The 27,914-nt window shown below is 40.1% G+C and overlaps 1 protein-coding gene across 2 annotated transcripts in view; it reads right to left on the bottom strand.

Annotated features, from left to right (window-relative positions):
* Nucleotides 1–17,110: 17,110 nt before the first annotated feature.
* LOC143329820 (choline transporter-like protein 5-A) overlaps nucleotides 17,111–27,914 on the bottom strand; it is a 73,236-nt gene continuing 62,432 nt past the window's right edge. For both annotated transcript variants that reach the window (XM_076745917.1, XM_076745918.1), the window contains exons 14-22: nucleotides 27,700–27,787; nucleotides 24,245–24,513; nucleotides 24,003–24,097; nucleotides 23,802–23,905; nucleotides 23,617–23,690; nucleotides 21,705–21,775; nucleotides 21,433–21,521; nucleotides 20,867–20,951; nucleotides 17,111–19,739 (exon numbers count right to left, since the gene is read on the bottom strand). In XM_076745917.1, coding sequence (XP_076602032.1) covers nucleotides 19,642–19,739; nucleotides 20,867–20,951; nucleotides 21,433–21,521; nucleotides 21,705–21,775; nucleotides 23,617–23,690; nucleotides 23,802–23,905; nucleotides 24,003–24,097; nucleotides 24,245–24,513; nucleotides 27,700–27,787 — 973 coding nt within the window. In that variant the 3' untranslated portion in view covers nucleotides 17,111–19,641. The remainder of the gene's footprint in view (nucleotides 19,740–20,866; nucleotides 20,952–21,432; nucleotides 21,522–21,704; nucleotides 21,776–23,616; nucleotides 23,691–23,801; nucleotides 23,906–24,002; nucleotides 24,098–24,244; nucleotides 24,514–27,699; nucleotides 27,788–27,914) is intronic.

The following is a 27,914-nucleotide window of genomic DNA, read 5'->3' as shown; positions in this document are numbered from 1 at the left end:
TCACTCAATAAGATAACATGAAACTACAACACCATGTCTTCAATTACTAATAAGAAATATAAATAACTATATACAACTGCATATCCACCAGGCATCAATGAACCATATCAATAACTGTATGCACCATTATGGATACATTTACGCCTCCCTTCTAAGGAGAAGGTTATCTTTGTCTCCTCCACGTCTGGGGGTGGAGACATGTTCAATTCTGACATACCTTAAGGTAGACAGGTTATATTTCAACGCATTGAAATGGACAGCTACCGGGTTTTTTGGTCATTTAATCTTATACCGCTCCTGTGTTCTGCGGTGTGTTTTTATGCAGTGTGTGGTCTTACCAATATAAGCAAGGCTGCAAGGGCACTTTATCATGTAAATCACATTCTTAGTGTTACATGATATGACTTTTATTTTGAGCATCTTCCCTGTGTGCTGATGACAATATATATTACACTTATAAGTGAAATTACATTGCGCGCCGTGTGCGCACCTGTAATTTCCATCAGGTAGTGGAGGGAAAAGCTGCAGGGGTTTATCAGGTGGTTGGTCTGCTCTGACGATCAGATTAGAAATGTTGGGTGAGCGCTTATTGGCGAAACGAGGAGGCTGTCTAAATGACGCGTCCTTCAGAGTAGGATCAGAACTCAAAATAGGCCAATGTTTTTGCACAATGGTTTCAAATTCTCTACTGAGTGGTGAATATTGTGAAATGCAGGTTAGTCTGTTTTCAATTCTGGCCTGTTTTTTTCTACTCAGACATTCCTCTTGAGGATTCCTAAGGCACATTGGATCCAGGACTCTGTATAGTCGCTTTCTCTGAAGCACTGAACCAGGTGGGCACTCTGTGATATGTAGTCTTAGTGGTGCAGATTGCTGAAACAATCTTTCACTTGGTGATACAAGCACCAAAATTGGCACACAGGTGCTTCAGAACTCCCTCTTTCAGAAAAGCACGTTAGCCAACGTCAAAAACAAAATGGCCGCCATTTTTCAAGATGGCCGCCATTCGTACCAGTACGAAACAGTATTTGCACTAAATATTGTCAAAGTAATGACATTTTGATGATCTGTACATCAAAATGTATGTTTTTTGACACGAGGAATCGAATTCTGCAATCAAAATTTCAATATCATTAAGCGTTATAGTGATATGATGACAATTATATGAACTAGCACTGTCTCAGTGAAGTTACCGATGTGGTATCTCAAATTGTTGTGACAGAAGCACAATATACTACAACAGACTGAAGTGACTTGCTTGAATTTAACCTGGATCATTGTTTTATTCTTTGCATTTACAGCTACACAGTTGTGTGCACTTCAGGGTGTAGCGATAACATTTGCATGGTCCCCGACATTCACCAGTGCAACGACATTTTGTCAGCTGCTGGCAGGACTGAGCAATGGGTGGGAGGGTTGACCAGAGAACTTCCCAGGCTTCACCTTTTCTTTGCCAGCCCCAGTTGCCAGGACTTTCAGGTTGCATTGTACATTCTGTTGACTGGCCCCATATGCAAGCAGCTTGGAATGCAGATCGTCTAACATGCTGAACGAGAGATGCACTAGTTGGTGGAATGGAGTCATAGGGTCTTTGCTTCCGAGCAAACAAGTGCAGTCTTGCCTCATCAACCTTGGTAGTGTTGCTGTGTTTGTCATACATAGTGACAACAAATTTCTCGAGAATGTTGAGATCAGCATCTTCTATGGTAGGTGGGTACTGACTCAGTTTGCTGAACACTGGGCCCACTTCAGGACAAACTGCCCATGTTTGCCATGCAGTTGTCTTCCCTCTACCTCGAAAGGCCGAGACCACGTCACAGCCAGTGAAGGCATGAAAGAAGAGCATGCCACTACATTTCTTTTGGCCGAGGTTCATCGCCAAGTCATGAATTGGGCAACACTTCCCCCAGTCAGTTTTCGCTCCGCTACTCAATGGGTTGTTCGCAGACATTTTGCATATACAGTTGAAGGCCGAGGGGCTATCCTTTTACCGCCTAACTGTACAAAACATCAAAGCACATTGAAGTATGGGATACAACTAGGCTCAGGCATCTGTTGCCCTACACCTAATCCGATCGTTCATCCAACGCCGTTTAGATCCCGTGCGATCTGTACACCGTCCGGGTAACTAAAGCCCCGTTACCCTTGGCTCGGCTCTCCCGCGCTGGCACACCCTGTCAATTCAGGCGCAGCTATCTAACAACTACACTACAACTAACTACAATTCTAGTTGAGATGCATAAGGGGCTAATTAGATAGCATTTGGGACACTTATAGATACTACTGTCTAAAGTTAGTTTACCACCACAACAGTTAGTAACTACAACTACAGTTAGTACACTACAAGCCGACGCTGAACCCCATGCTGAGTTTCACAGCAGTGATGTCACCAGTGTGCCCTGGTTTTGCTTTGACATCACTCTTAAGGTATCACAAGCCAAAAGCTTTAATATTAAACTACATTAGTGTAACAAATAATTGGCAGTGAACTTTTTCACCACAGACTCGGCACAGAGCATAGAAACAGGCAAGGTTATAGTTGAAAACATCACTACATACAGTAATCTATGAGCCGCCATTTTGAAAAATGGTGGCCATATTGAAATTTTCAAGGCATAATTGGCTTAATTATATGAGAATACATTCATTTCATTTTTGGACCATAAAGAAATTGTGTTAATCGGAGTTCCTCTTCAAAAATTGAAATTTGTCAGGTTTGCTTCTGCAGCCGTCTTGAAAACTGGCAGCAATCTTGAATTTTCTGATGGCTAACGTTCTTTTCTTAAAATGTATGTTCTGAACGTCATTTGTGCCAATTTTGGTGCTTGTATCACCAAGTGAAAGATTCTTATGGAATATTGAGATAACCTGCCCCACTATCTTGGTCAGAGCTACATATATGCCGTACTCTGTTAAACTGACTTATCAGTAAGCTTCTTTTTAAGATAGTGGGATGGTAACTTCTCCCATGTAAAATTGTGTTTTTATCAGTCGCCACATTAAGATTTTATGAAAGAAGGGGTTAACATCAGGATTCAGTACAAACAATTTTTCAAAATGGCCCACAAATAAATTAGCGTAATTGGGTGCCATAGTGCTACCCATTGCAGTGCCTTTACTCTACGAGAAGAAGTAATTTTTAAACATAAAAAATTTCTTCTTTCATAAGATGTAATGTGGAACTTAATGTGGCGCAGATACATTGATGATATTTTTCTTCTATGGTTGGGTGCATCGAGTGAACTTTCTGATTTTCAAGGATATTTGAATGATAAAAGTGAGCACCTCAGGTTCACTGGAGATTTTAATTGCAATGAAATTAGCTTTTAGATCTTTTGATCTCCAAAGATGGTGACACTTTAAAAACCAACTTCTACAAAAAAAAAACCCTGCTGATATTAACACAATTTATATAAATACATAAACTGTAAAAACTGGTAAGTGGCCACTGATGTCAATAATTAGTAATCCACTCACAGTATTGTTTTCAATGCCATTAGTGAATATGTTGTCGATTAATGTGGAACTGTGGGGTGTGATTCTGCTGGGCCTGGTGATTTTTGGATAAAGGCTCATACTGTACATTGTATTAATGAATTCATCTGTCATTTTGTGCTGATTTGGATTTCAAAGATCAATGTTAAGATCACCACAAATGAAAATAACTTGAAAAAGATGCCTCGATCCAATCCTTGAATAATTCAATGCTAGAACCCGGATGCTCTATATATACAACTGATTATCTTTTTGTTTTTGTCCTCACAGATTTCAATAGTTATGCATTCAAACAGACTGTCAATTGCAGTTGGCATATTTTGCACTACCCTATAATTCAAGTATCTGTCCACATATATGGCCACACCTCCTCACTTTTGTTCTTTCTGTTTATATAGTTGAGATCATATCCATCCAGATCAAAATCCATTCCCTTATCAGCGTTAATCCAAGTTTCTGTTACAGTTTGAGTGTAGAAAACCACGGCCAGGACCCCAGATGCAGAGACAGGATAACACAGTTTATTAGGACACTCAAAGTACAACTAAAAACCAACGAAAATCTCCACTGAACGGGAAAAAAGGCAAGGCAGGCTCAAAAACTCAAACTGAGAAATTCAATAACTATCGTCCACGAAAAACGCTAGGGAAACACAAAATCACCACTGCTGGGAATACTAGAGAATCTCTAGAAACAAAAAATCACCTCGACAGGGAAAAACGACTCGAAACAAAACAAAGACTAAGGCACTCGAAAAAGCACTGGAGCTGGAAGTGAGGAAAGAGGCTAGGCGGAACAACGTGGCGAGGCACGTGTGTGCAGGGCAAGGAATCTTCCGGCACTGAGCATGTGGATGAGCTGGCTGAAGTAGCCCGCGACTGATCACCTGATGCCGCTCAGGTGTGTCTTCTCAATAGGGCCCGGAGATCGGCCCTGCCTCTTTCCACACTCCAGCGCTGCAGAGTTTTCAGTTACATATTATCATGATCAAGATTCCTTTGAGTTGTTTCATGTGTCGGTGGTCACCGTCTGGGCGTATGACCGGAGTTTGATGCGGAGCCCGGTAACAACCAGGTCGTTGATCCTGGAGTACTGCTTCAGCTCCGCCACTCTGTTCTCCAGTTCTACCAGACGCCCATCCTTCTCTGCTTTCTGGATCCGGAGAGCCTTCACCTCCTCCACCAGCTCCACCTTTCTGCTGCTGCTTCCTCAGCCAAAAACTCCAGGGTCTTTTTGAACTCATCTCCTTCTTCAACTGTCATTGCCCTCTTCGGCGGCATGCTGCTGCGAGGTAACACTGCTAGGTCACAACTAACAACTAATACGTGATACGGAAAACTTCTTACTCAGTTCAAGAGTTCATTAAGTTCGTGACTCATACCTGAACGGGTCTTGCAGATAAATATCCAAATCAAAAGATTCTTTTTATAACCCAACCCTGGCTTGTACTTCTCAACAACTTTGTCTCTGACTTGCCTCTTGCTTAGTGGTGTTGCAGCCTCTGGGGCCTTTCAGAAAAGGTGTGTTTATACTGATAGATCATGTGACACTTAGACTGCGCACAGGTGGACTACATTTCACTAATTATGTGACTTCTGAAGGTAATTGGTTGCCCCAGAACTTTTTAGGGGCTTCATAGCAAAGGGGGTGAATACATATGCACATGCCAATTTTCCCTTTTTATTTTTTCAAATACTTTTTTTATATATATTTTTCTCATTTCACTTCACCAACTTAGACTATTTTGTGCAGGTCCATTACAAAATTCTGATTAAAAAAAACATTTAAATTGCAGGTTGTAATGTAACAAAATAGGTAAAAAGCCAAAGGGGGTGAATATTTTTGCAAGGCACTGTATATATATTAACATAGTGCCAAATCACAATAGAAGTTGTCTCAGCAAACTTTCCCTATAGAGCTGGTATCCACAGATGTCCAACAATTCCCTCATGAGCAAGCATTTGACAACAGTGGCATGTGTAACCCCCATGAATTTAACATATACTTTATTTTATGGTTAAATTCGTCATAGTAAATTACAGTTATAATTACATTTCCATTCATATAATTATACTTGTGCTTTACAGATGTTCAGTTGCAGTTCTAACGTTTGTGTAGGTATTGTTTCACTGGAAGTCCAGAGTGGGGCGGTAAAAGCCATGGAGTAAGTTGTTCTCAGTAGCTAAGCAGGAGACAGAGAAGCAGTAGGATCGTACGCGGTGATACGCAGTAGAAGAACACAACGGAGTTTGAGCATACATATGGAGCTGCGAAAGGAAGAAAAAAGAGAGAAAAGTTATTTTTAGTCGATAAAGTTCAGTTTGATATTGTTCGAGATATTTACCTGTTTTTTTCGGGACATGTTGGTTGCCAAAGGAGAAGGGGAGGATTAATGTTGAAGGGTTTAAGTTCTCTGGTGAGTGCAATTTTTCTTCTTGGTTAGTGCTAGCTAATGCTAACTTAACACGTGTGTGAGCATTGAAAAAATAGCTTAGAGATAAGATCTCCAAATTAACCTGCATACTGAGAGAAATAATTTGATATTAACTAAGGTTAATTTATATGGTATGCAGGTTGGTTTTTTTTGTGTTGTTGCTCTCTGAAGAGGACGACCTTGAAGATTTTTTCCAGCGAGTGGGAGGTTTGGCGAGGATCTCAGCTGTCGCATGTGGAGGGAGACAATCCAATGGTGTCCTGGGATACGCTGGATTTCCACTCAAAGAAACAGACAAGCTTGAGCTAAAAGTCTAGAAAAAGGGGCCCCTAACCAAACTGAGATCTGACCATAACAAAAAGACGTACTGACCTGACTTCACAGAACTGGAGTTCTTTCTGATCATTTCTGTGTGTCATTTAAAATGGCCACACCTGCTATTCTTAACAAAAGTGGAACAGAGGTAATCAAAAAGCATTATATTAATGATAACACCTGTGCAGTCTTCACTCAGTCTTTTACACCATCATCAACACTGCCCTCAGCTTCAACTGATGACCTTGTAAATAGTTTCAGTTCCAAAGCTATGACTATTATTGACTCCATCGCCCCAGTTAAGACAAAAGTTTTGTCAGGAAGGAAAAAGGCACCCTGGAGAAACACCACACTGGTCAAAGTCCAGAAAGAGTCTGCAGACAGAGCGCAGGTGGCGAAAAACCAAACTCCAGGTTCATTATGAGATTTACAAAAACAGTCTCCACACCTACAACCACGAACTAAAGAAGGCAAGGCAAGCATTCTTCTCAGAGATTATCAACAGAAACTGTAATAATGCCCACACTTTGTTTTCTGTTGTGGATAGACTGACAAACCTCACAGCATCAGTCCCTCCTGAACTGCTATCCAACAAGTCATGCAATGATTTTGCAGCCTTTTTTACAGATAAAATTTCAAGGATAAGACAAACAGTGCGCAGTTCCAGCTCAGGCAAAATGATAAGTCCATCTGTGCCTTCTTGTTCTCCAGTTCATCTAGCACATTTTAACCTTCTAGATCATACAAGGCTGACAGAAACTGTATCACAGTTAAAATCCACAACATGCTGCCTTGATACTCTGCCAGCAAACTTTTTAAAAAATGTTTTTAATTGCATGGCTCCAGATGTGTTGCAGATAATAAATAATTCTCTTCAGTCTGGTCACTTTCCCCAGGCCTTGAAAACTGCAGTAATAAAACCTCTCCTAAAAAAGACTAATCTGGATCCTTCAGTAATAATAACTACAGGCCAATATCAAATCTTCCTTTCCTAGGAAAAATTATTGAAAGGGTTGTTTTTCAACAAACGCATGCTTTCATGATGCAGAACAATCTTTGTAATGCATTTCAGTTTGGATTTCGTCTACACCACAGCACTGAGACTGTACTTATCAAAGTTTTAAGATAAGATATACCTTTATTATTCCCACAGTGGAGAAATTCAAATGACATACATCTCAATAATGATGCTTCCAAAACCTCAGTCTTAGTATTATTAGATCTCAGTGCTGCCTTTGATACAGTTGATCATGACATACTTCTTGACAGACTGGAAAAGTGGGTGGGACTGACTGGCACTGTACTACACTGGTTCAAATCCTATTTACAAGATAGAGACTACTTTGTGTCAATTGGTGAGCATGTGTCTGAACGAAAAAAGATAATGTGCAGGGGGCCATAAGGGTCCATTCTCGGACCACTTCTTTCCAATATCTGCATGTTGCCCCTAGCTCAGATTATGGAGCATCATAATATTTCTTATCATACGTATGCAGATGATACACAACTTTATGTTTCTGTGTCATCACATGACTACAGTCCCTTACTTTCACTGAGTGAGTGTATTCATCAAATCAATGTGTGGATGTGCCAGAATTTTCTTCAGCTTAATGCAGATAAGAAAGAAGTGATTGTATTTGGCCCCAAAAATGAAAGGTCAAAGATCAGTGCTCACCTTAACTCAATGTCACTGACAACAACAGATAAAGGCAGAAATCTTGGTATAATTATTGATTCTGACCTGAATTTAAACAACCATTTAAAGCTCATTACCAAATCAGCCTACTACCACCTGAAAAATATAACCAGAATTAAGGGATGTCTGTCCAAAGAAGACATGGAAAAACTTGTTCATGCATTCATTTTCAGTAGGTTGGACTATTGCAATGGAGTCTTTACTGGCCTAAACAAAAAAAACAATTAGTCAACTACAGCTGATTCAAAATGCTGCTGCACGAGTCCTTACAAACACCAGAAAAATGGACCATATCACACCAGTCCTCAGATCACTACATTGGCTTCCTGTGAGTCAAAGAATAGACTTTAAAATCTTACAGTTGGTCTACAAAGCATTAAATGGTGGAAAAAATCACACCGAAAATCAAAGTAAACAATTGAAATCACAGGCTGATCCAACTTGCATGAATTTCTTCACGGCAACTCATAATGTGACTCAGTAGTGTGTATGGCTCCTGCGTGCCTATATGCACTCCAGACAATGTCTGTACGTACTCCTGATATCCTGATAAGTCGGCGGATGGTGTCTTGGCGATCTTCTCCCAGACCTGGATCAGGGCATCAGTGAGCTCCTGGACAGTCTGTGGTGGTACTTGGCGATACTGGATGCACCAATACATAACATCCCATAAGTGCTCAATTGGGTTTAGGTCAGGGGAACATGAAGGCCAGTCAATGGCATCAATGCCTTTGTCATCCAGGAACTGCCTACACACTCTAGCCACATGAGGCCCAGCGTTGTCCTACACGAGGAGTAACCCAGGGCCCACTGAACCAGCATAAGGTCTGACAATCGCTCTGAGGATTTCATCCTGGTACCTAACAGCAGTCAGCGTACCACTGGCTATGACAGGGAGTTCTGTGCGACCCTCCAAGGATTTGCCTCCCCAGACCATCCCTGACCCACCGCCAAATCAGTCATGCTGGATAATGCTACAGGCAGCATAAGATCCACATTCACCACAGTGTCCTCAGACTCTGACACCTGTCACATGCTCAGTGTGAACCTGCTCTCATTTGTGAAGAGAATTGGGCACCAGTGAACCTGCCAATTCTGGTGTTCTCTGGTGAATGCCAATCGAGCTGCATGGTGTTGGACTGTGTGCACAGGTCCAACTAGAGGATGTTTGGCCCTCATGCCACCCTCATGGAGTCTGTTTCTGACAGTTTGGTCAGAAACATGCACACCAGTAACCTGCTGGAGGTAGTTTTGTAAGGCTCTGGCAGTTCTCCTCCTCTTCCTCGAAGGAACAAAGGACCATTCCCTTTTTGGGGAACCTGCGAGACAAGAAAGCACAAAGACACCGGGGAAGAAGCTAAGGTAGTAATATGCCTTCGTAGGACATGAAAGCATTCAGATGGAAAGGGAGAGAAGAAGAGAGGGCTTTGTGTATCATTGGAAGTCCCCCAACAGTGAGCTCTATACTATGAGCTCTTTAAGATAAGATGGTGGCTGATCATTTAGGGCTTTGTAAGTAAGGAGAAGGATTTTATTTAATTCTCAATTAAACATTTGAACTTTAATTTGCCAAGGCAACAGTCCCCCAACCAACTGGACAAGTGGTCACCTTGCCTGCAGAAAGAGGATAGGGATTACATGTTTTCCTACCCTGCTCTCTTTCAATTCAAAGTTGACTTACGCTGTCTCCACCACTGTCATTTGAGGGCCTGCTCTGGGGGTTCTGGGTTTTTTGGTATTGTTCTTTTGTGTTTCTGGTGTCTCATTATCTCTTTATCTTGTGCAGGTTTGGAGGTGTGGCGGGCAGGTGTGTTTAGCAGCAGGCAGCACAGCTGATCGGCATCCTGCAATTATCTCCACAAGTTTTTCAGCTCTGGGTTTCTTGCTTCTGGTTGTCAGATCATCTTGGTATCCTGAATTCAGCTTGTGATTTCTATTCCCTGTGTCATTGTTCCTGGTGAGTTTTGCGCTGCCACACAGCTTTTGCTTATTGACGCTTAGTATGTTAATATTCCTGCCTGCCCGCCTCCATAGTTTGTAGTATATATCTTTGTTATCCTGTGCTTTTGTGTGTAGTGGGTTTTTCCTCCTGTTGAGAGATTTTGGTCATTCGTTTCAGTGTTACTTAATAAAACTGTTTGAACAGCTTACCTGTGTTTTGTCCTCTGTACCTTGGAATTTGAGTCATTTTTGTTAAAGTGGTCTTCAGACCTAACGGAATGATCTGACCATGGACTGAGCCATGGCTCAGCAGGAGAATCGGTATTCTGCTGTTCTTCCCATCTTACAGAGACAGGGCATTCTGTTTGGTCAACATGACCAGCTGTTGAAGTCTTTGTTTGATGACAAAAAGCAAACCCTCCAACAGATGTCCCAGCGAACTACATTAGTTTCAAGGGTTTCCATACCAGCCCATCCTTCTATTCCTGCTTCCGCCCCGTGTCTCCACCGGTAGCGTCGGCCTCTGGCCAAGTGGACGCTACTTTCCCCCATGAATCTTTGTTCACCTTCCCCGAGCCTTTTTCCGGCGTGCAAACTAAATGCCATGTTTTTTTTTTGTTGCAGTGTCACTTAGTTTTTTCTCAAAGACCTCAGGCTTTTAGTTCGGATCAAGCTAAGATTTTCTTTTTACTCAGGCTACTTAGGGGCAGGCACTTACGTGGGCAGAGGCCATTTGTTCCAATCAGGCGTTAAAGAGTATGTCTTTTGATTCATTCACTGATAGACTGAAGTCTGTGTTTATCACCCAAATCATTTCGGGAATGCTAAAGATGAGTTGGCCTCTAGAGATGACCCTCTTGACCTGGATGCTTTGATTTCATTGTTGATCAGGCTTGATCACCGCATGCGGGAGCGTCGCTGGAAGAGGTGTGGCCTCTGTGCACAGTGCCAGCTGGGAACTTCCCACCGACGTTCAGTCCGAGTTCTACTCCTGTGGTCAGGGTGGAGGAGGAACCCATGCAGCTGGGGCGGACCCATCTCACCCAGGCTGAATGGCAGCACCGTCTGCACTCCGGCGTTTGTCTTTACTGCGGTGAGAAAGCCCACTTTACTGCTAATTGCTGTAGGTAGCCAAGAAAGCAGGCTCCACATTAAGTGTGAGCATACCGCCTATTGCCTATGCTCCCTCGCGTCCAGTTTCACGCTACTTTATGTTTCTCGGGTCAGTTGTTACCCCTGTTAGCTCTTATTGATTCTGGCTCAGAAGATAACTTTCTTGATGTAGAAGTTGCTAAACAGGCTGGCATTTCCCTTGTCTCCCTCAATTCCACAGTTCCTGTTAGCACTTTAGATGGGAAGCGACTAGCTAACGTCACCCATCAAACTGCTCCGCACACTCTTGTTCTCTCAGGTAATCATCAAGAGACCATTCAATTTAAACTTCTCTTGTCCCTGTCTGCCCCGACAGTCCTTGGTTACCCCTGGCTTAAACTTCACAACCCACACATAAACTGGGAGACAGGGAGGGTGAAGGGTTGGAGTAATCATTGCTTCCCTGTGTGCCTCCACTCTGCGCTTGCCCTGGCAGGGGGGTCCCTTGGGTCCACTGAGGCAGAATTTATTGATCTGACGGGGGCGCCCAAAGTTTATCACAATTTAGCAGAGGCTTTTAGTAGGGATTGTGCCTTATCCTTGCCGCCCCATTGCCCCTATGGTTGCGCCATTGACCTCCTGCCGTGGGCACCTCTTCTGACTAGCTGGCTGTACAACCTCTCCAAGCCCAAATGTGAGGCCATGGAGGGATACATTCATGACTCCTTAGCCGCAGGTATTATCTGGCCTTCAACTTCGCCACTGGGCGCAGGATTCTTCTTTATGGACAAGAAAGATAAGATCCTGCGCCCATGTATCAACTTCCAGGGACTAAACAACATTGCCATGAAAAACAAGTATTCTCTCCCATTGATCAGTGCTCTGTTCGAGCTCCTGCAGGGAACATTGGTATTTTCAAACCAGAACCAGCTTTTTGAGAAAAGTGTCAGTTTCATGCTAAGTTGATACCTTTTGTAGATTACATTTTTGAGAGCGGGCAGATTAGGGCAGACCCTAATCAGATCAAGGCTGTTTCTGACTGGCCTACCCCTAGGGATGGCAAGCAGCTGCAGTGCTTCTTGGGACACCTGCCAGCTGTTAAACCCACAAACAAAGCAGTAAGACAACCCTGCCAGTGTCTGAGCTTGAAGAAACTCATGACGGAGTGCATGAAGACACTATTGAGCGGAGTTTTGTTTACTTAGTCCCAGTGACTAGTTGAGTAATAATATTGGTGTTCCTGCATTGTCTTCGCTTTGTGTGCATCCATTGAACTGTAATTACTTTATGTTACAGATTAATAGAGTCTCAGGTACCTTCCCTTTTTTTGTGATGTGGACCATTTGCTCCCTTTGTAGTCACCACAGCTAGTTATGTTAATTACACCCAGTTAAGGGCAGCACAACGATGAAGTTGGTTTTCCCCTGTGCAGAGTCTAAGTTTTACTCTATTGTGAAGTTAATGTACCACTGAGTCCACTTGTTGTTGTTTGAAATACCTCGTCATTGTGCTTGCTCCTTGTTTCTGTGGGCCTAACATGTTAATTCAAACACTAATCATGTTAAAAGGCTAAAAGGCTGATTAGAAAACCTTTGTGCAATTATGCACAATGTTAGTGTAACCAATTTAGCTGTATGAAAGTGGATTACAGCGTAGTAATAGTGTAGACTGGTAATAAGACAAAGTGCTAGTTTTAGAAGAATCCAGATTTGACTTGAACCAAGTAGTTGAGCAACAATAATGAGTCAACAGGGAAATAACAATTGAGTAGCAACTCTTATATTGTTACAAAGAATAAAGAACAATGGCCAATTTGTACAAACCCCCCCCCTAAAAAAAATACCCCAAAACATAAGAGAAATGTGCACATAGAAAATGAAATAACACTGTTCATTGGGGCCCTTATGAAACTTAAAAGTATTTACAGGTGCACCTGGTTTCAAAAGTTCATGGAATGTGAATGTGTGTGAGAGAGAGTACGTGTGTATCTTCTGTGTTTCTTCTTCACAGTTCTTTAGCTCGCCATCTGACACGATCGGGATTTCGTCCACTCAAAAAAACCTGACCTATAGACAAGGTCATATTTATCTATCACACTCTATTCTCAGATGCATCCTTCAAGGTTTTGTTGTCACAATACAAGTATTGCATTAAATCTCATACATAAAACTTAAATCTGATCAACCTTATTTCTTTAGTTGTACAACATTCAAAGTATATCAAGGTTCATTATGAGGGTTAAACATTCAAGAACTCTCATGTTTTACTGTTCATGTCAACAGTGTCTCAAGAATATCCATCACAGTAAGTGATTAATACTACTGAGATATGATAGCTTATTATAACTGGCATATCATAACTGGAATAACATAAAAGTGCAAATAAAATAACAGTGTGTTCATATATTGAATCAGTTTCAGAGATATTAAAGAAGTGTGCTTATTTACGCCTCCTGCACTATAGGCCTACTAGTGCAATAGAAAAGCTGCACCAAAAATTACTCTCTGAACTACTTTAAACTCACAAGTGAGATTGTATAAATTCGATAATTTGCATTTAATTGAATTCAAATTTCATTGGCATGAAATTGTAAAAAAATAGTGCTGGCTGCAGTCACATATTCCAAACATAACAAATAATATCAGAGCAGCTCAGAGGGACAAATTTCTCACCGTTACTCTGTGTTCAAAACTGAGCACATCAACTTCGGGCTTGTAACGTCTCACCACATGGGAGGTAAGGAACTAGCCTGCAAGACACCGAGCTAGCATTAGCATGGACGATGACAGTAAGTATTAATGAGCTTTCTTTTTAACAGATATCCGACTCATCTTACTGACGTAACTTGTTTCCTGTTGCTGAGTTGCTCTGCTCCAGACTCACATCTTCCTCCTTCTCACCGGACTTTCTCCTCTTCTCTCACATCTTCTTAGCATGTAGCTACTCTCACTCCGGCGGCTGCAGTCAGAAGAGCGCGCAAGGGAAACACACCTGGACTTCACCCCTGAGCTGACAGGCTGAATGGGCCTGCGTGGGCCCTGATTGGCTATTGAGGCGGGGCACCTCCCCCACGTGGGTGCATGAGAACTTACTTAAGTGCAGTAGGACATTTAAAACTTTACCGATGCACCAAATAAAAATGAAATAAAACAAATATTCTCTCTCCCTTTTTCTTTAATCTTATTACCTGTGAGTTTTTTTTCCATCTGGGCTACATTAGCACAGCTGAAAACTGTTCTGCTGATTAGAGAAGCTATAAAACTGACCTTCCTTTGTGCTAGTTGAGTATCTGGGGCATCAGCATTTGTGGTTCGATTATACTCTCAAGGCCAGAAGAAGAGAACTCTCATCTCAGACTCAACAGTCTACTCTTGTTCTGAGAAATGAAGGCTATTCTATGCAAGAAATTGCCAAGAAACTGAAGATTTCTTACAACGATGTGTACTACTCCCTTCAGAGAACAGTATGAGCTCTAACCAGAATAGAAAGAGAAGTAGGAGGTCCAGGTGCACAACTAAGCAAGAGGACAAGAACATTAGAGTCTCTAGTTTGAGAAATAGATGCCTCACAGGTCATCAACTGGCAGCTTCATCAAATGGTACCCACAAAACGCCAGTCTTAACGTCCGCAGTGAAGAGGCGACTCCGGGATGCTGGCCTTCTAGGCAGAGTGGCAAAGAAAAAGCCATGTCTGAGACTGGCCAATAAAAGGAAACGATTAAGATGAGCAAAAGAACACAGACATTGGACAGAGGAAGATTGGAAAAAGTGTTATGGACAGACAAATCTAAGTTGAGGTGTTGAGACGCAGAACAAGTTAGAAGGAGGAGGAGTGCCTGACGCCATCTGTCAAGCATGGTGGAGGTGATGGCCTGGGGCTGCTTTGGTGCTGGTAAAGTGGGAGATTTGTACAAGATAGAAGGGATTTTGAATAAGGATGGCTATCACTCCATTTTGCAACGCCATGCCATACCCTGTGGGCAGCACTTGATTGGAGCCAATTTCCTCCAACAACAGGACAATGACCCAAAGCACACCTCCAAACTATGCAGGAACTATTTAGGGAAGAAGCAGTCAGCTGGTATTCTGTCTGTAATAGAGTGGCCAGTGCAGTCACCAGATTTTAACCCTGTTGAGCTCTTGTGGGAGCAGCTTGGCCGCATGGTACGTAAGAAATGCCTATCAAGCCAATCCAACTTGTGGGAGGTGCTTCGGGAAGTGTGGGGTGAAATTATTATTATCTAAACAAATTGCCAGAATGCCAAAGGTCTGCCAGACTGTAATTGCTGCAAATGGAGAATTCTTTGACGAAAGCAAAGACTGAAGGACAAATTTATTATTTTGTTATGAACCTGGCTCAGAGGTTCACAACAAAAGGAGAAGAGTTTAGACACCGATGTAGTGCAACAAAATATTTATTTAACTAAACATAAGACAACCTAAACTGTGTGAATGTTACTTATCAGTGGTGTAGAGTGGGTGTATGTGTGAGTGGTAAATAAAGGAACAAACTCAAAACAAACTGACTTCCTATGGCTGCCAGAACAAAAGAGAGAGGGCCTCTAAGATGGCCGCCCTGTTTATATCCTCCAGCTCCACCCTCTCAAGGTGCAGCCAACCAGCTGATGGCCTGGAAGATGCTTGAAGGCTACAGAGAGGTAAAAGCATAAGGGAGGGTTTGAGAGAGGTCGTCACAATTTCAAATAAAAATCATTATTTCTAACCTTGTCAATTATGTCAATTGTCAATTGTCAGTTATTCATTTTGCAACTCATTTGATGAATAAAAGTGTGAGTTTGGGAAACATGAAGTTATCTGACCCCAAACTTTTGAAGTAGTAGTGTACACATAAACACGAAACGTGATGCGATCTGGGAAAACCCGTCGGATGTCGCGCTGGCACTTTTCCAGGAAAACGTGAAAATAGGTCGAAAGTCAAAATATTGGTGAAATTGGGTTTTCATTAAATTATTATTTTACAACATCTTTATCATTCCTGAAACTCATTATAATCTCATTATATTTCGCTTGTTTAATATGTTAAAAACATTATTGAAATTAGGCACACTGTTTGTTGTTATCTCCTACGAATGAAAAACAAACAGTGCATGAATTCCACCCTTATCGTGTTAGTCTCCACAGCCTACGAAGATGGTTTATCTATCATAGTTAAGGTGACCAGATGTCCTGCTTTGTGCGGGACAGGCACACATTTCCATTACTTTTCACACATCCCGCAAATTGTGCCGTTGTCGCGAATTATTATTGACAGTGTCGCTAACAATTCACGACAACGTCGCAATTTGCAGAACGTGTAAAAAGTAATGGAAATGTGTGGCTGTCCTGCACGAAGCGGGACATCAGGTCACCCTAATCATCAAAACATTATTTTGACACCTCAGTCAGATGCTACGGGATACACAGAGAGAAATGTCAAAGCTTCACAGATGGAGAGAGTTTGAGGTAGCTGGTTGTGTTCTGATTCAGAATCCTTGTCTTTAAACCTGTTTTTCTCAAAATTGTGCTCCAAAAAATCCTACTGGTCAGCTGACTTTGAGTGACCATAACACTTGATACAAACCAGATATAAAAATAATGAAAACAGCTTTGAAAAGAGCTTGAAATAAGCTTCTATGTGATATTAAAATCTCCAAAACATGTGACTGGTTTTGCCAGATCCCATCACATATATGCAATAAAGAAGAATAAGGATGAGAATAAAACTAAGATCATTATCACTGTTTTGGTACCTTTTTGTTTGTTTTTATTTTTGGTGCTGTGTTTTTTATTATGTCTTTGTTTCTATTATGGGTCACTACATTTTTTGTGTGCAATTATTTTACATGTTCTTTGATCTTTATACTTGGCTTATACTGCATTTTTTGTTCTTGTAATACAGTTCAATTCTATTTTGCGTTGCTGTATAAAAGGAGATCCCAGGAAGATTGGTGGCCACTTTGTGGAAACTAATAGGAATACAATAAACAATAAAGAACAGTACATGTGTTATTTTTCTCGTCTTACTTTTACATGTGTTAAATATCAGTGGATCTGCTTGTTTTTAAAAAAGCAGTCATAATATATCCATGGTCATTTTAACAAATCACATTAAAAACAAATAACAACAAAATTCTGGAACATTTTTCATAGGTTTTTAATTAATGAATGAACGTTGTATTTGATTCACCTTTACAACTATTACTAAAGACCACCCCACATTACAAATACAAAATCAATGTATCCTATAAAAATTAACAGAGCATATACCAGGCAGTGTAAATTGTTGGAAACTGTGTTTCTAAACATTGGCTTACATTGAATAAGACATCATCTTTTCATTATATTCCTGCTGCGGTAAATTTTGGCCACATTGCAGATCTGAGTTGTCTCTGTGTAAATCCGTCTCTTTAGCGTAATTTGCTGAATTTCATCTGTCACATCAGAAATACAGAACAACATAAAAAACTGAAAGACACCTGTTTCAAACATTCCACAGGTAAACAGTTTCATTGGTAATAGGTGATAGTATCATGATTGGGTATGAAAGGGGCATCCTGGAAAGGATCAGTCATTCACAAGCAAAGACGGAGCGAGGTTCACTACTTTGCAAACACACGATTGGATAAAGGATATTACTACATGGGCTCAAAAATGTTTATGGTACAGTTCAGTTGCAAATGATTGCATTCTGCTTTTATTTATGTTTTACATAGTGTTCCACCTTTTTTTTCTTTTTTTTTTTTTTGGAAATCAGGATTATTGAAATAATGTGGAACAAAACTGAAGGGTTTCACAATTATAGCTTGAGCATCTATTGGTTGGAAGCATTCCAGTATAGAATTACAGTACCATGAGTATATTCATTTTCGATATGGGTGGTTGTCCAACCTCCAACTCCACATTGTGAGGTGATTTTGTGTCATAGATTTTGGTCTCAAATTCATCTCTTGGTATAGGCCACACTAACTTACAACTGCTGATTATCACAAACTGAAGTTTTTTTGAACATTTATCCAAAACACACAACATATAAAAAATATTAAAATTAAAAATAATTACAAATAAATATATAAAACAATGTTCTTCTCACTTGGGAGCTTCTAAGGATCCTGTCAGACCAAGAATGGCAAAAACACAAGTTTCCTTCATTATTTGGTAATGCTGTTACTGCATTGGTGCAGCTGGGTGCCACTCTATTTGTTCAGTGTGGGGACCTTGACATCTCTTGGAATTGGCCAGGTGATGATGAGGTTTCCAGGACAGTTTGTGTCTCACAGACTGATAAAAACTCACAAGACTGGCTGCTGATTCAGCAGCCAGTCTTGTGAATTAAGAACCGGTTCCCAATGTTTCAATTCCTCAGAATCGTTTGCAAATTTTGAAAACGATTCCCTTATCGATTCCAGTGGGCGCGAATGACGTTGCATGTTACGTAGCTTACACAAGCTACGCAACATGCGTTGCTCGAAAACAAACGCTCGAAATTTTGGTTACATTTCACGTGAAAGGATGACAACAGGGCAACTTGCAATACTTGCAAAGTGGATATTTCATCAAAGGGAGGAAATACTACCAATATGCAGAAACATTTGCACATACAGCATGCAATAACTTTGAATGAATGTCGCATTTTCGATCTGCTCCGGTGTGAATCTCAACCCAGCAGGTAACTAAGTTACTATCACTGCCTATTATGTTAGTGCCATTTGCCTCATTGTAAAACCTGCTATTACTAACTGTTAACATTAAATGAATGCCTTCTCATGCATTACATTTAGATGACGACCATGAGGAGAGACAGAGTCTGACTGGCTCAGAGGCTGGCAGTACTCGCTCCAGTTCACGTCTACCTCTAGCTTCCGAGTGGATCAGGAGATCCAGCTGTACAGAAGCCTGCCCCCCATCCCCTGCAAGGATAACGCCACCCTGTGGTGGTGGAACAAGAGAGAGACTCTGCCCCTGCTGTCAGGACTGGCTGAAAGCTTTCTGTGTGTGCAGGCATCCTGCACATGCAGAAGGGTGTTCTCCACAGCTGGAGACACCATAAGTCCAGAAAGATTGCGTATCCTTCCTGAAAAAGCAGATATGCTTATTTTTCTGCAAAAGAATTGTTAATTCTTCATAGTTAATGTTTGCAGAATTGCACAATGCACAGTTTCATTGGACTTGACTTGATTGTATTTGTCATTGGCTGATGTAGTTTTATTTTTGAGTGCTCAGCTCATATATCCTTTCAAAAAGGACATTTTTGATTTCTATTAGAAAAATGTTGAACATGTTACTGGATATTCTTGTGTAATTGCCACAGAATAATTTATGTTGTATTTTGTTAAATTCTACAGAATTTTTATTTATTTATTTATTTATTTATTTATTTATTTATTTTCAAAACAAATTAATTTTTCTGGGGACCCCCTGGCACCCCATCAAGGAGCCCTAGGTTGTGGCCCTCTTAAGACCTCACTGTTGGGTTTGTAAGGTCATGTTACTTCTAAACTAAACAAAGTTGATGCTTATCAACCTGTTTGTTCTCCTTTTCCAAATGAGAATCGATAAGAGAATCGATAAAGAACTGAATCGTTAAGCAGAATTGAAAATGGAATCGGAATCGAAAAAATCTTATCAATTCCCATCCCTACTGCTGATGCAATGGATTGGAGGATAGGATATCAATGCAACTGAATGGATTTTCCCAGAATTCTGTGCAGCTCTGGTGACATGAGGAAAGGTTTTTCTGAACTACCATCATTCCTCTCCAAGTCATCACCTAGTTGGACCAATAAATGGGTGGATGCATGAAGGGGAAGCATGGGAAGAAAGCACATATGGATGAATGGTGGGTTGATGGAATAAAGTAAATTGATGTAGGGATGAACGATACATATGTAGATGAATGGGTATGATGGAGATGGAGTGAGTCAAAGACGGAATTAAAGTATGAGAGCAATGGTGAAATCAAGATGTATGGATGTGAAGTAGAGCAGGAGGATAGCATGGTGCATGGAGACAAAAAGACAAAAAGAAGTCAGTCAGTGTTGTTAAATAGCCTCGTGCAAAAAAAAAAGATGATCATTTGATTAAAGACTACAGGATTCACTCAAATCATTGTAGCCCTAAGAAGGTTTTTCTAAATTTGAGACTTGCTTAAACTGAGCCTTGACATGGTTGAAACATACTATTGGAAGGATGACTCTATCTAAAGCTTTAAGAATACCTTTACTTAACCCATTTAAACCTATTGTTATTTTCAGGATAAGTTAAGTCACTCTGGAATGCAAACTAGCACATCAGTGGCATTATCCATGTTTCAGGACAGTTTTAATTAAAACAATGTGAAAATTTGAAATTGTTTGTTTTTTGTTTGTATCTCCACAATTTTCCTCACATGGCAAATTAGTATATCAGTATATTAATGGATTCCAGGGACGAAAGAGTCATGTTGATAGGAGTATTAGAAATGTTCCTGTTGGACGTGCAGACAACAATCACTGGATTGCTTACACTGAGAGCATGTGGCACAAATTCAAGTAGTATGTATGTACTGGATATGACCCCTGTGTATTCTGATCTGACAAAGTTGTGACTGTGAGAAGGGGTGATATAAACTGCATCATACAGAACCTCACATAGTTGTTTGCGCACAATAATAGTATGGATATTACTGCATATCTGAAAATTTTGCAGATTTTCATTTTTGAAATGTTCCACAGTTTACTTGCTGACTAAGAATAACTGTCATTCTTTCTAAGTCTATATTAAAAACACATATTTTAAAACATAATAATTCACTACTGGTTTTTCTAAACTTTGGGCCATTATGACCACTGGAGACTGTTAAACCAACCAATTTTCAGTATGGAGCACCCCATTCTAAATCAATCACATTGCACTTACAGAAGCAGAGGAAGAGCGTATCAACACATATGGCATAGACGCTGAAGAAACCATGAGCAATCAGGTAGGCGCCTACCATCACTGTCTGATGTGAAAAACACAGAGGTTCAAAAACAGCAAGGTTATACATGGCAAAAAAGACACAAGATGTCTGACATAATCAGCTTGAATTATTAATTTTGGGTCAACATGCTTACAAAAAATTAAACCCAAGCACCTCGTAAGTGTTGAGCTCGGCAATCTACTGCATATGTTTAAAATACGTCTTTGTATTTCCATGTCCAGTTCATTGCTTCTTGGGATATGTATTCTATATTATATAATCCTGTTGATCAATGGTCAAAGGTAGATCCATGCAGATTAAGGGTGTCTATCTGACACAAGCTATACCTACATACTAGTAGGTGCTGCAATTAAACAATGGCTGGACAGTTGTGGTGGAATTCCTGAAGTGACATTTACTTTATGGGCGAGCTAAAAAATAAGGCCAAAAGATTTTAATTATGCATGTGCATGCATGTACAGTATGATCAGTACGTGTCTGTGATTGTGTTTGTGATGCTGACCAGTAGGGGGACCCAGTAGTAGTTGAGATTGGGCACTTCCTCCTGCATAACAGGGATCTTCCGTGTGAAGAAGAAGAATGCAATGACACCTGAAACAAACAAACACACACACTGTCTATATGTTCTCTGATTGCTACATATTTTTCCTGAAACATAGAATTATTTTCAAAAATACATTTTGGGGAAAACACTCTATCAGAAATTGTAATGTGGAACATGAACATGAAAGTTGCTCGACCAATGTAAGACTTCCGCCTTACAGTGTCACTTACCAACTCCTCCTGCTATCAGCACTTTGCCCAGAAACAACAGAAGGTCTGTCACTCTGTCCAGAACTGTAACCCTATAGATACAGAGTCAGAAAGTTGAGCCTTGCCACTCATCTTACACAGGTCAGTTCAAAATAGAGTGCCAGGATGCTGCTTACAGTCGCAGCCAGAGAAAAAGGTTACCTGACCTGATTAACCGGCTATGTGTACTGTATTCTGTGAGTATGCTGCTCTGCAGAGGATATTAGCTATGTCTATGGAGTATGAAGTGTGTTCACAGGGGATTAAACATGATAAATAGCCTCTCTTATAAAGACTAAAATAACCTCACAAAAATCGCCACCTCGTAATTATACATTATACATTATATTATCTGTGTTTTGAGCAGTTTAGACATATTGACCTTCAACATTGAACTTCAAAGTTCAAAAATTGCTAAAATTACTGTCTTTGATAATTGAAAATGATGTAAATGTATAGTAAATGTAAAATATCAAAGTCCTATCAAATTTGTAAATGGGCTTTTGGAACAGGTCAAACAGGACCTTCTAATCCTAACTCATTTTCTGCTTGGAATTATAAGGTTCAGTTTAGGTAGGAATGCAGTCAGTTATTAAATACATTATTTCAGGTACCATTTGTTTAAATTTCCTTTGGGTTAGACAGCAAGACTGTAGTAATCTAAGAAGGATTTTATTCTCTCTACAGGTAAGTATGGCAGGTAAATAAAATGTGTGTTGGGTTCATCTACTATAGAATTGTCCCAACAAGTAATTGCAACAGGTGAGTATAAAGGCAATATTAGGTTTTGTTTTATATCAGAAAAGTTCACTATTTTGAGACCCCATGAATTCAAATGACCAAAGTCTTATTATATAAAAAAGGCTGAATATATATAAAATTTAAGACATTGTAAGATTTTTTTAAAGACTGCAAGAAGACAGACTATGCTTCAGCAACACATTTTCATGTTTCACAATGTCTTATAAACTTCAACATTGTCACAAGTCATTGGAAGATCTATCGAGGAGTCTATTGATGCTCTTGTGAAGGCCAGCTGTACATATGTCAGGCAAGTTTAACCTTTTTTTTAGATATCATCCTAGCCAGCTTATGCTTGCTTCCTGATGTAAAGTCTGGCAGCTAATGCTAACATTACAAGGTAGCACTCAGATTTTTTTGAAGTATATAACCTAGATTGCATTAGCATTAGCTCAATCTTGGGTTTTTTTTTAAACATCACGTTACATATCACTTTCTCATCTCCCCCAAGTTCTTCGTCTTCTCTGTCCAAGGGCGTCTATCTTCAGACACACAGTAGCTACAGGGGGTGTGTAAGTAGTAAAGTGGGTGTGTCGTGCAGTAAATTGGTGTGTTGTGTAGTCTATGAGACTGCAGAAAGATCAAATTTATGAATTGTACTATGGAGAAGGGATGACCCACCCTACTCTGCCTCAGTGGCTTACCCTGATATTCTTACCTCAACCCTAACTGATTATCACTTCTAATGCCTAGACCTAATCGATCCAACTAAAGGCAATCACTTGCCAGCGAGAGGCAAAGTAGGGTGGGTCATCCCTTTGCTAGAGAAGAATTTATAATGTTGCTTCTCTCTCTGTCCGTTGTCACTGAGCATTGCACAGTGTGACAACATGAAAAAGAAACAGAACCTGCTTCTTGGTCCTCTTGTGTGCACTTGAAGTGCTGGTTGGCCGACAAGTAGAACCTTTTAGAACCAAGTTAGACTTTGGAGAACCTTTTTCTCTAAATAATCCCAAAATGCATACAACTTAAAAAAAAAAAAAACACCTCATATAAGTTGCAGCAGAATAAGAGTATGAGAAAAACAGTGCCTTTAAAAGACCCAGAATTAGTGGACCACTAAACTAGTCTGAAAAGCACTGAGTCTCCTTACCTGACTACATTCCTCATCAGTAGGAAGAAGGCTTCTCTGGCTGAGGTGCATAAGTTCTTACCGTAAATTGCCACCTGGTGGAGAGAGACAAAAATCACAATGTCACAAGGTTGTTGTCAGAATGAACGGTGGATAGTTAGTATTCATACTACTCATGCTAAAAAGCACTACTTTACCCAACTCACCATGATATAAGCATTATGGTTCATGTAGCGTATTAATTTCTCCAAACACCAGAAACAGCATTTCAGACAATGCATTATGAACCTGGACAGGCTGTTGTCAACACCTATATGGATAAACATGTTCAAGATCAGTATAGTGATAATGGGAGCAATTATAGGAGTAGAGAGGAAGTGTATATGTGTTACTGTGAGTGTGTATACCTTTTAGTTTCTGCTCCAGGTATTCCAGTATTATCCGGACCAGTTGGACAACTGAAAGAATTAGTGCTCCAAATGCCAAAGACCCTGTGTGATACCTGAAGATTGTTACACACAAGACTGTCTGTTATGTTACCTTACATTATCAATTTGGGATAATAGATGAAACAGTACCAATTTTATGTGCTTGCATATACTTTGAAAAATTATGAATCATAGGCTTGGTCTTCTGAGTGTGTCCTGACCTGATAGCCCTGCTGAATGATGATAAGAGTGGACATGGTGGAATATCTTGAGGCTTCCTCTTGGCCCAGTAGTAGCTAGCAAATGTCCCAGCCAGAGTGCACTGCTCCAAGGCCAAGCTAAAGTTGACCAGCCACAGGAAGACCAACAGGTTGGACAGCTGCAGCAGGAAGAGGTAGCGGTGGTAGAATGTCTCCCCACCATAGAAGGCAAACAGACACTGAGAACCCTGACACAGCTCTACTTTGGAGATGTTGGTTCTGTTGAAGGTCTGCCAGTGACGTAAGGGGGAAAACAGAGAGAGTTATTTACTAGGGTTGTGCAATATGAATTTTATTCATTAATTTCTGGTATATTTTAATACAGAATGTATTGTTGTAGTTTTCAAATATATTGGTTATGTGCAATTGTTGTATTTATTTATTTATTTTTTTTTTTAGAAATGTACATTTACATTGAGTCAAACCTAAATTTCCAAAAGTCCAACAATTCTTTTAATATTTTTATGTAAAAAGTGAAAAAAAAGAATGAAAGTGAAAAGAAACTTGAAAAGTTACTTGATGTAATACAAGAAAATTAGTTAAAGATTTAAAGAGGTGAAACAGAATGCTACAAAGAATTTTTTATTTCTATATTTTCATTATTTTCTGGCCATTTCATGCCATTTAGTGGGTGGCAGAGAGTAGAGAAATGCCAAATTGAGAGACTTTGCTGTTAAATGAACTAAAATCAACAAAATTGAACTACTACTAATAATTTAAGAATATGTTTGTATGACAGAAATCCTTATGTGTATTCTGTCAATGAAACATAAATGGTGACAGTGTGCTTCAAACAAAGTGCTTGTCACCCCTTCCCCATCACATTTCCAATGCCAGGCTGCATCCAACAATTTTTGTAACTTTCCAAAACCAATTGCAATTACATAGCAATTGGTCATGTGTGTTCTGGAGTTGTTCTCTTTTTATATTTTTCAGGCAGTTACTTCTGTCACTTTTCATGTGAACAGCCAAGTGCAATGCTACGCAATACTTTCTTTGAAGAGAAATCAGCTGGCCTACTGTTGCAGTCATGACAACCTGGAACTGAACATGGTTCAAACTGTTGAGATGACAGCACACTTCAGTAGGAGCCTCTCAACACTGCCCCCCCATCACCATACTGAACAGCACTGTTTCTACTGTGGAAGCCTTTAGGTTTACAGGATTCACAATCTATCAGGACCTAAAATGTGTGTCCAACTCCAACTACTTCTTGCGCCAGCTGCCTCAGGAGCTGGCGAGCCAATCTTCACTACATTCGTCCAGTCTGTCCTCTGTATGTACATTACTGTTTAGATCAGTTGCCAAACAGGACAAGACCAGACTACAACCAGACTACAATGGACAGTTCGGATTACAAAAAAATCATTGGTGCCAACCTGCCCTTCAGTCTCTGTGTCTGGTATGCACAAGGGGTATCAATTAAAATTCTAAATTCCAATTTATATTTCAATTGTACAAGAATTCATACATTCCATTGTGAAAGTTAATATTTGATTGTACAAACAAGAAAGCGGTGGTACCAGTACTAAATGCAGCATACGATGATGGAAAGGAGTCACAAAACCAGTTTCTGCTGTGTTGTAATTAGTCTAATTGTACTGGGAAAATCTGTTTAAGTTCAACATATTTAAGTCTCTCCCTTCATAATGTGCAATAAAAATAATTCCAGAGTTAAGATGTGAAAATATTCTGGCTCCATTCAGTTTTACCCTGTTGCTTCTTTTTCTCCCTCTGTCTCCCTCCCCTCCTGACTCGGTGACTTCAGAGTTTGGTGATGTTGGAACCAAGGAGGTTTTGGTGAGATTTATTTTGTTTCTGTTGCATTTAAATGAAATGTGTTTTACAATAATAAAATTACTGTTTCTGTGAATGAAGTCTGGTGGCTTTGGCGATATATCAGCTGTTTGTAGTTAAACAAAAAGGATCTCACTCTTTGACAAAAAGGTACTTCTATAGGGATCCTTTCCATGTTGTTGTCCACTGTTAGGGGACATACATTGATGCTGCACAAATGCACAGACAGAAGTTAAATAAGTAAAAGATTAAAAGTTTGTTATATATTATTATGTTACACAATATTTTATACATTATTTTGTAATGTGTAGGTATGTGGATCTTGTAGTACATCCTTGTATAAAAGAAAAGTCTACTTTCTCCTGTCTCTGAGGAAGGCAGAAGTGGGTGGTGCCCACATGCATTCTGAGGCTGGTCTGTGTGAGTCCTTTCATCCTTTCATTACAAGCTGTGATCAATGTTCTGGTTAAACATGTACATATTAACAATTTTAGCATCATTACTACTCCACACAGTCTAAATACACCATCTTAGCTACAATAAATGGAGTGAGGGGCATAATGAATCATACTTACCAGAATAAATATAGTAAACTTTAGACATGTTTGAAGTAAGCACAAACAGAATGTTCTTTGGAATATATCATTAGGATTGAAGCAAGAACCCACGTTAATGAAACTGTTTCTCAAATTATCAAAAAGTCAATTGTTACAGTTAACAGTGTCACTGAAAAATTGGTTTGTGTCAACTGCAATAAAATGGTGATCCATTATTTCTATATATATATAAAAATCATACACTGATCTTGCACTGAGACTGTGGCGATGAAGTGCCCTGCCTATTGTTTTCACTGTGACGACTTGTAGCTGCTGCTTCTAGGTCTTTATGATGTTTTTTTTTTCCATCTGGTTCTTGTGGTCCTTGGCTCTTGGACTACTCTTCTAACTTCCTGACTGCCCAGTTGTAAATTTAGCGAGGAGCTCCTGCTGCCAATTGATGATGGAGTGATGCTCCTGCCACTTACAGATAATAGGCCGAATTGCTCATATAAGAACATTTCAGTTGACAAATCTGCTGTTAACCAGTGCCATTGCTATGTTGCTTAAAAACATTGTTGAGAATGTCTTGGGAAAGCTCTTTGCCTCTACCCATCATGAGATGAGTCTTGCATGACGGTTTGGTGATAAACAAGACCTGATGTGATTTGTTTACTAGCTTTCAGAGGTAGAAGAGTGGAAGTACTACCCTACCGACATACAATAACCCAACTGATTCTAATTTGCTCAAGCAGTAGCGCTAATTCGTGGAATCAGCTCTTACTGGTTTTCTCACTGCTCACTACCCTACTGTTTCCTCTTACCTTGTGTCTCCTTATTTCCCCTGTCTGACTCTCTGGCTGTATTTGGAACGCCTATTACTACCAACTAATGCAATATGCAGTATCCTCCCTGCAACCACTCTGTAAAGATACTGGACCCCAAATTTCTACTGATGTTGTGCCATTAGTGTATGATTGTGCATGTTCCCCCAAAAGACACTCACTCATAAATATGCATGACATTTTATGACTTCAAAAAGCAGAAAGACAAAGAAATCAAATTCATGATAATATACTGCACCTCAGGTTTGCAAGTACTGTTGGCATAGGGGCAGCTCACATCAGGAGACATAACTTTGTAGATGGCTTCACCTGAGGATGCTAGGTAACTGGTTTTACAGTGCAGGTTAAAGATACATCTAACAAGCTTGTTAGAATGCCAATGAACAAGAAAATTAATTTTCTACCTTCTGGATACTGAAGAGATTCAAAAATGATCATTTTTTACACAAGTAC

This window comes from Chaetodon auriga, chromosome 12, assembly GCF_051107435.1.
Source record: "Chaetodon auriga isolate fChaAug3 chromosome 12, fChaAug3.hap1, whole genome shotgun sequence".
In the NCBI taxonomy this organism is placed as follows: Eukaryota; Metazoa; Chordata; class Actinopteri; order Chaetodontiformes; family Chaetodontidae; genus Chaetodon; species Chaetodon auriga.
Note: the sequence above shows the minus strand (reverse complement) of the source record. Positions and strands in the feature narration are given on the sequence as shown.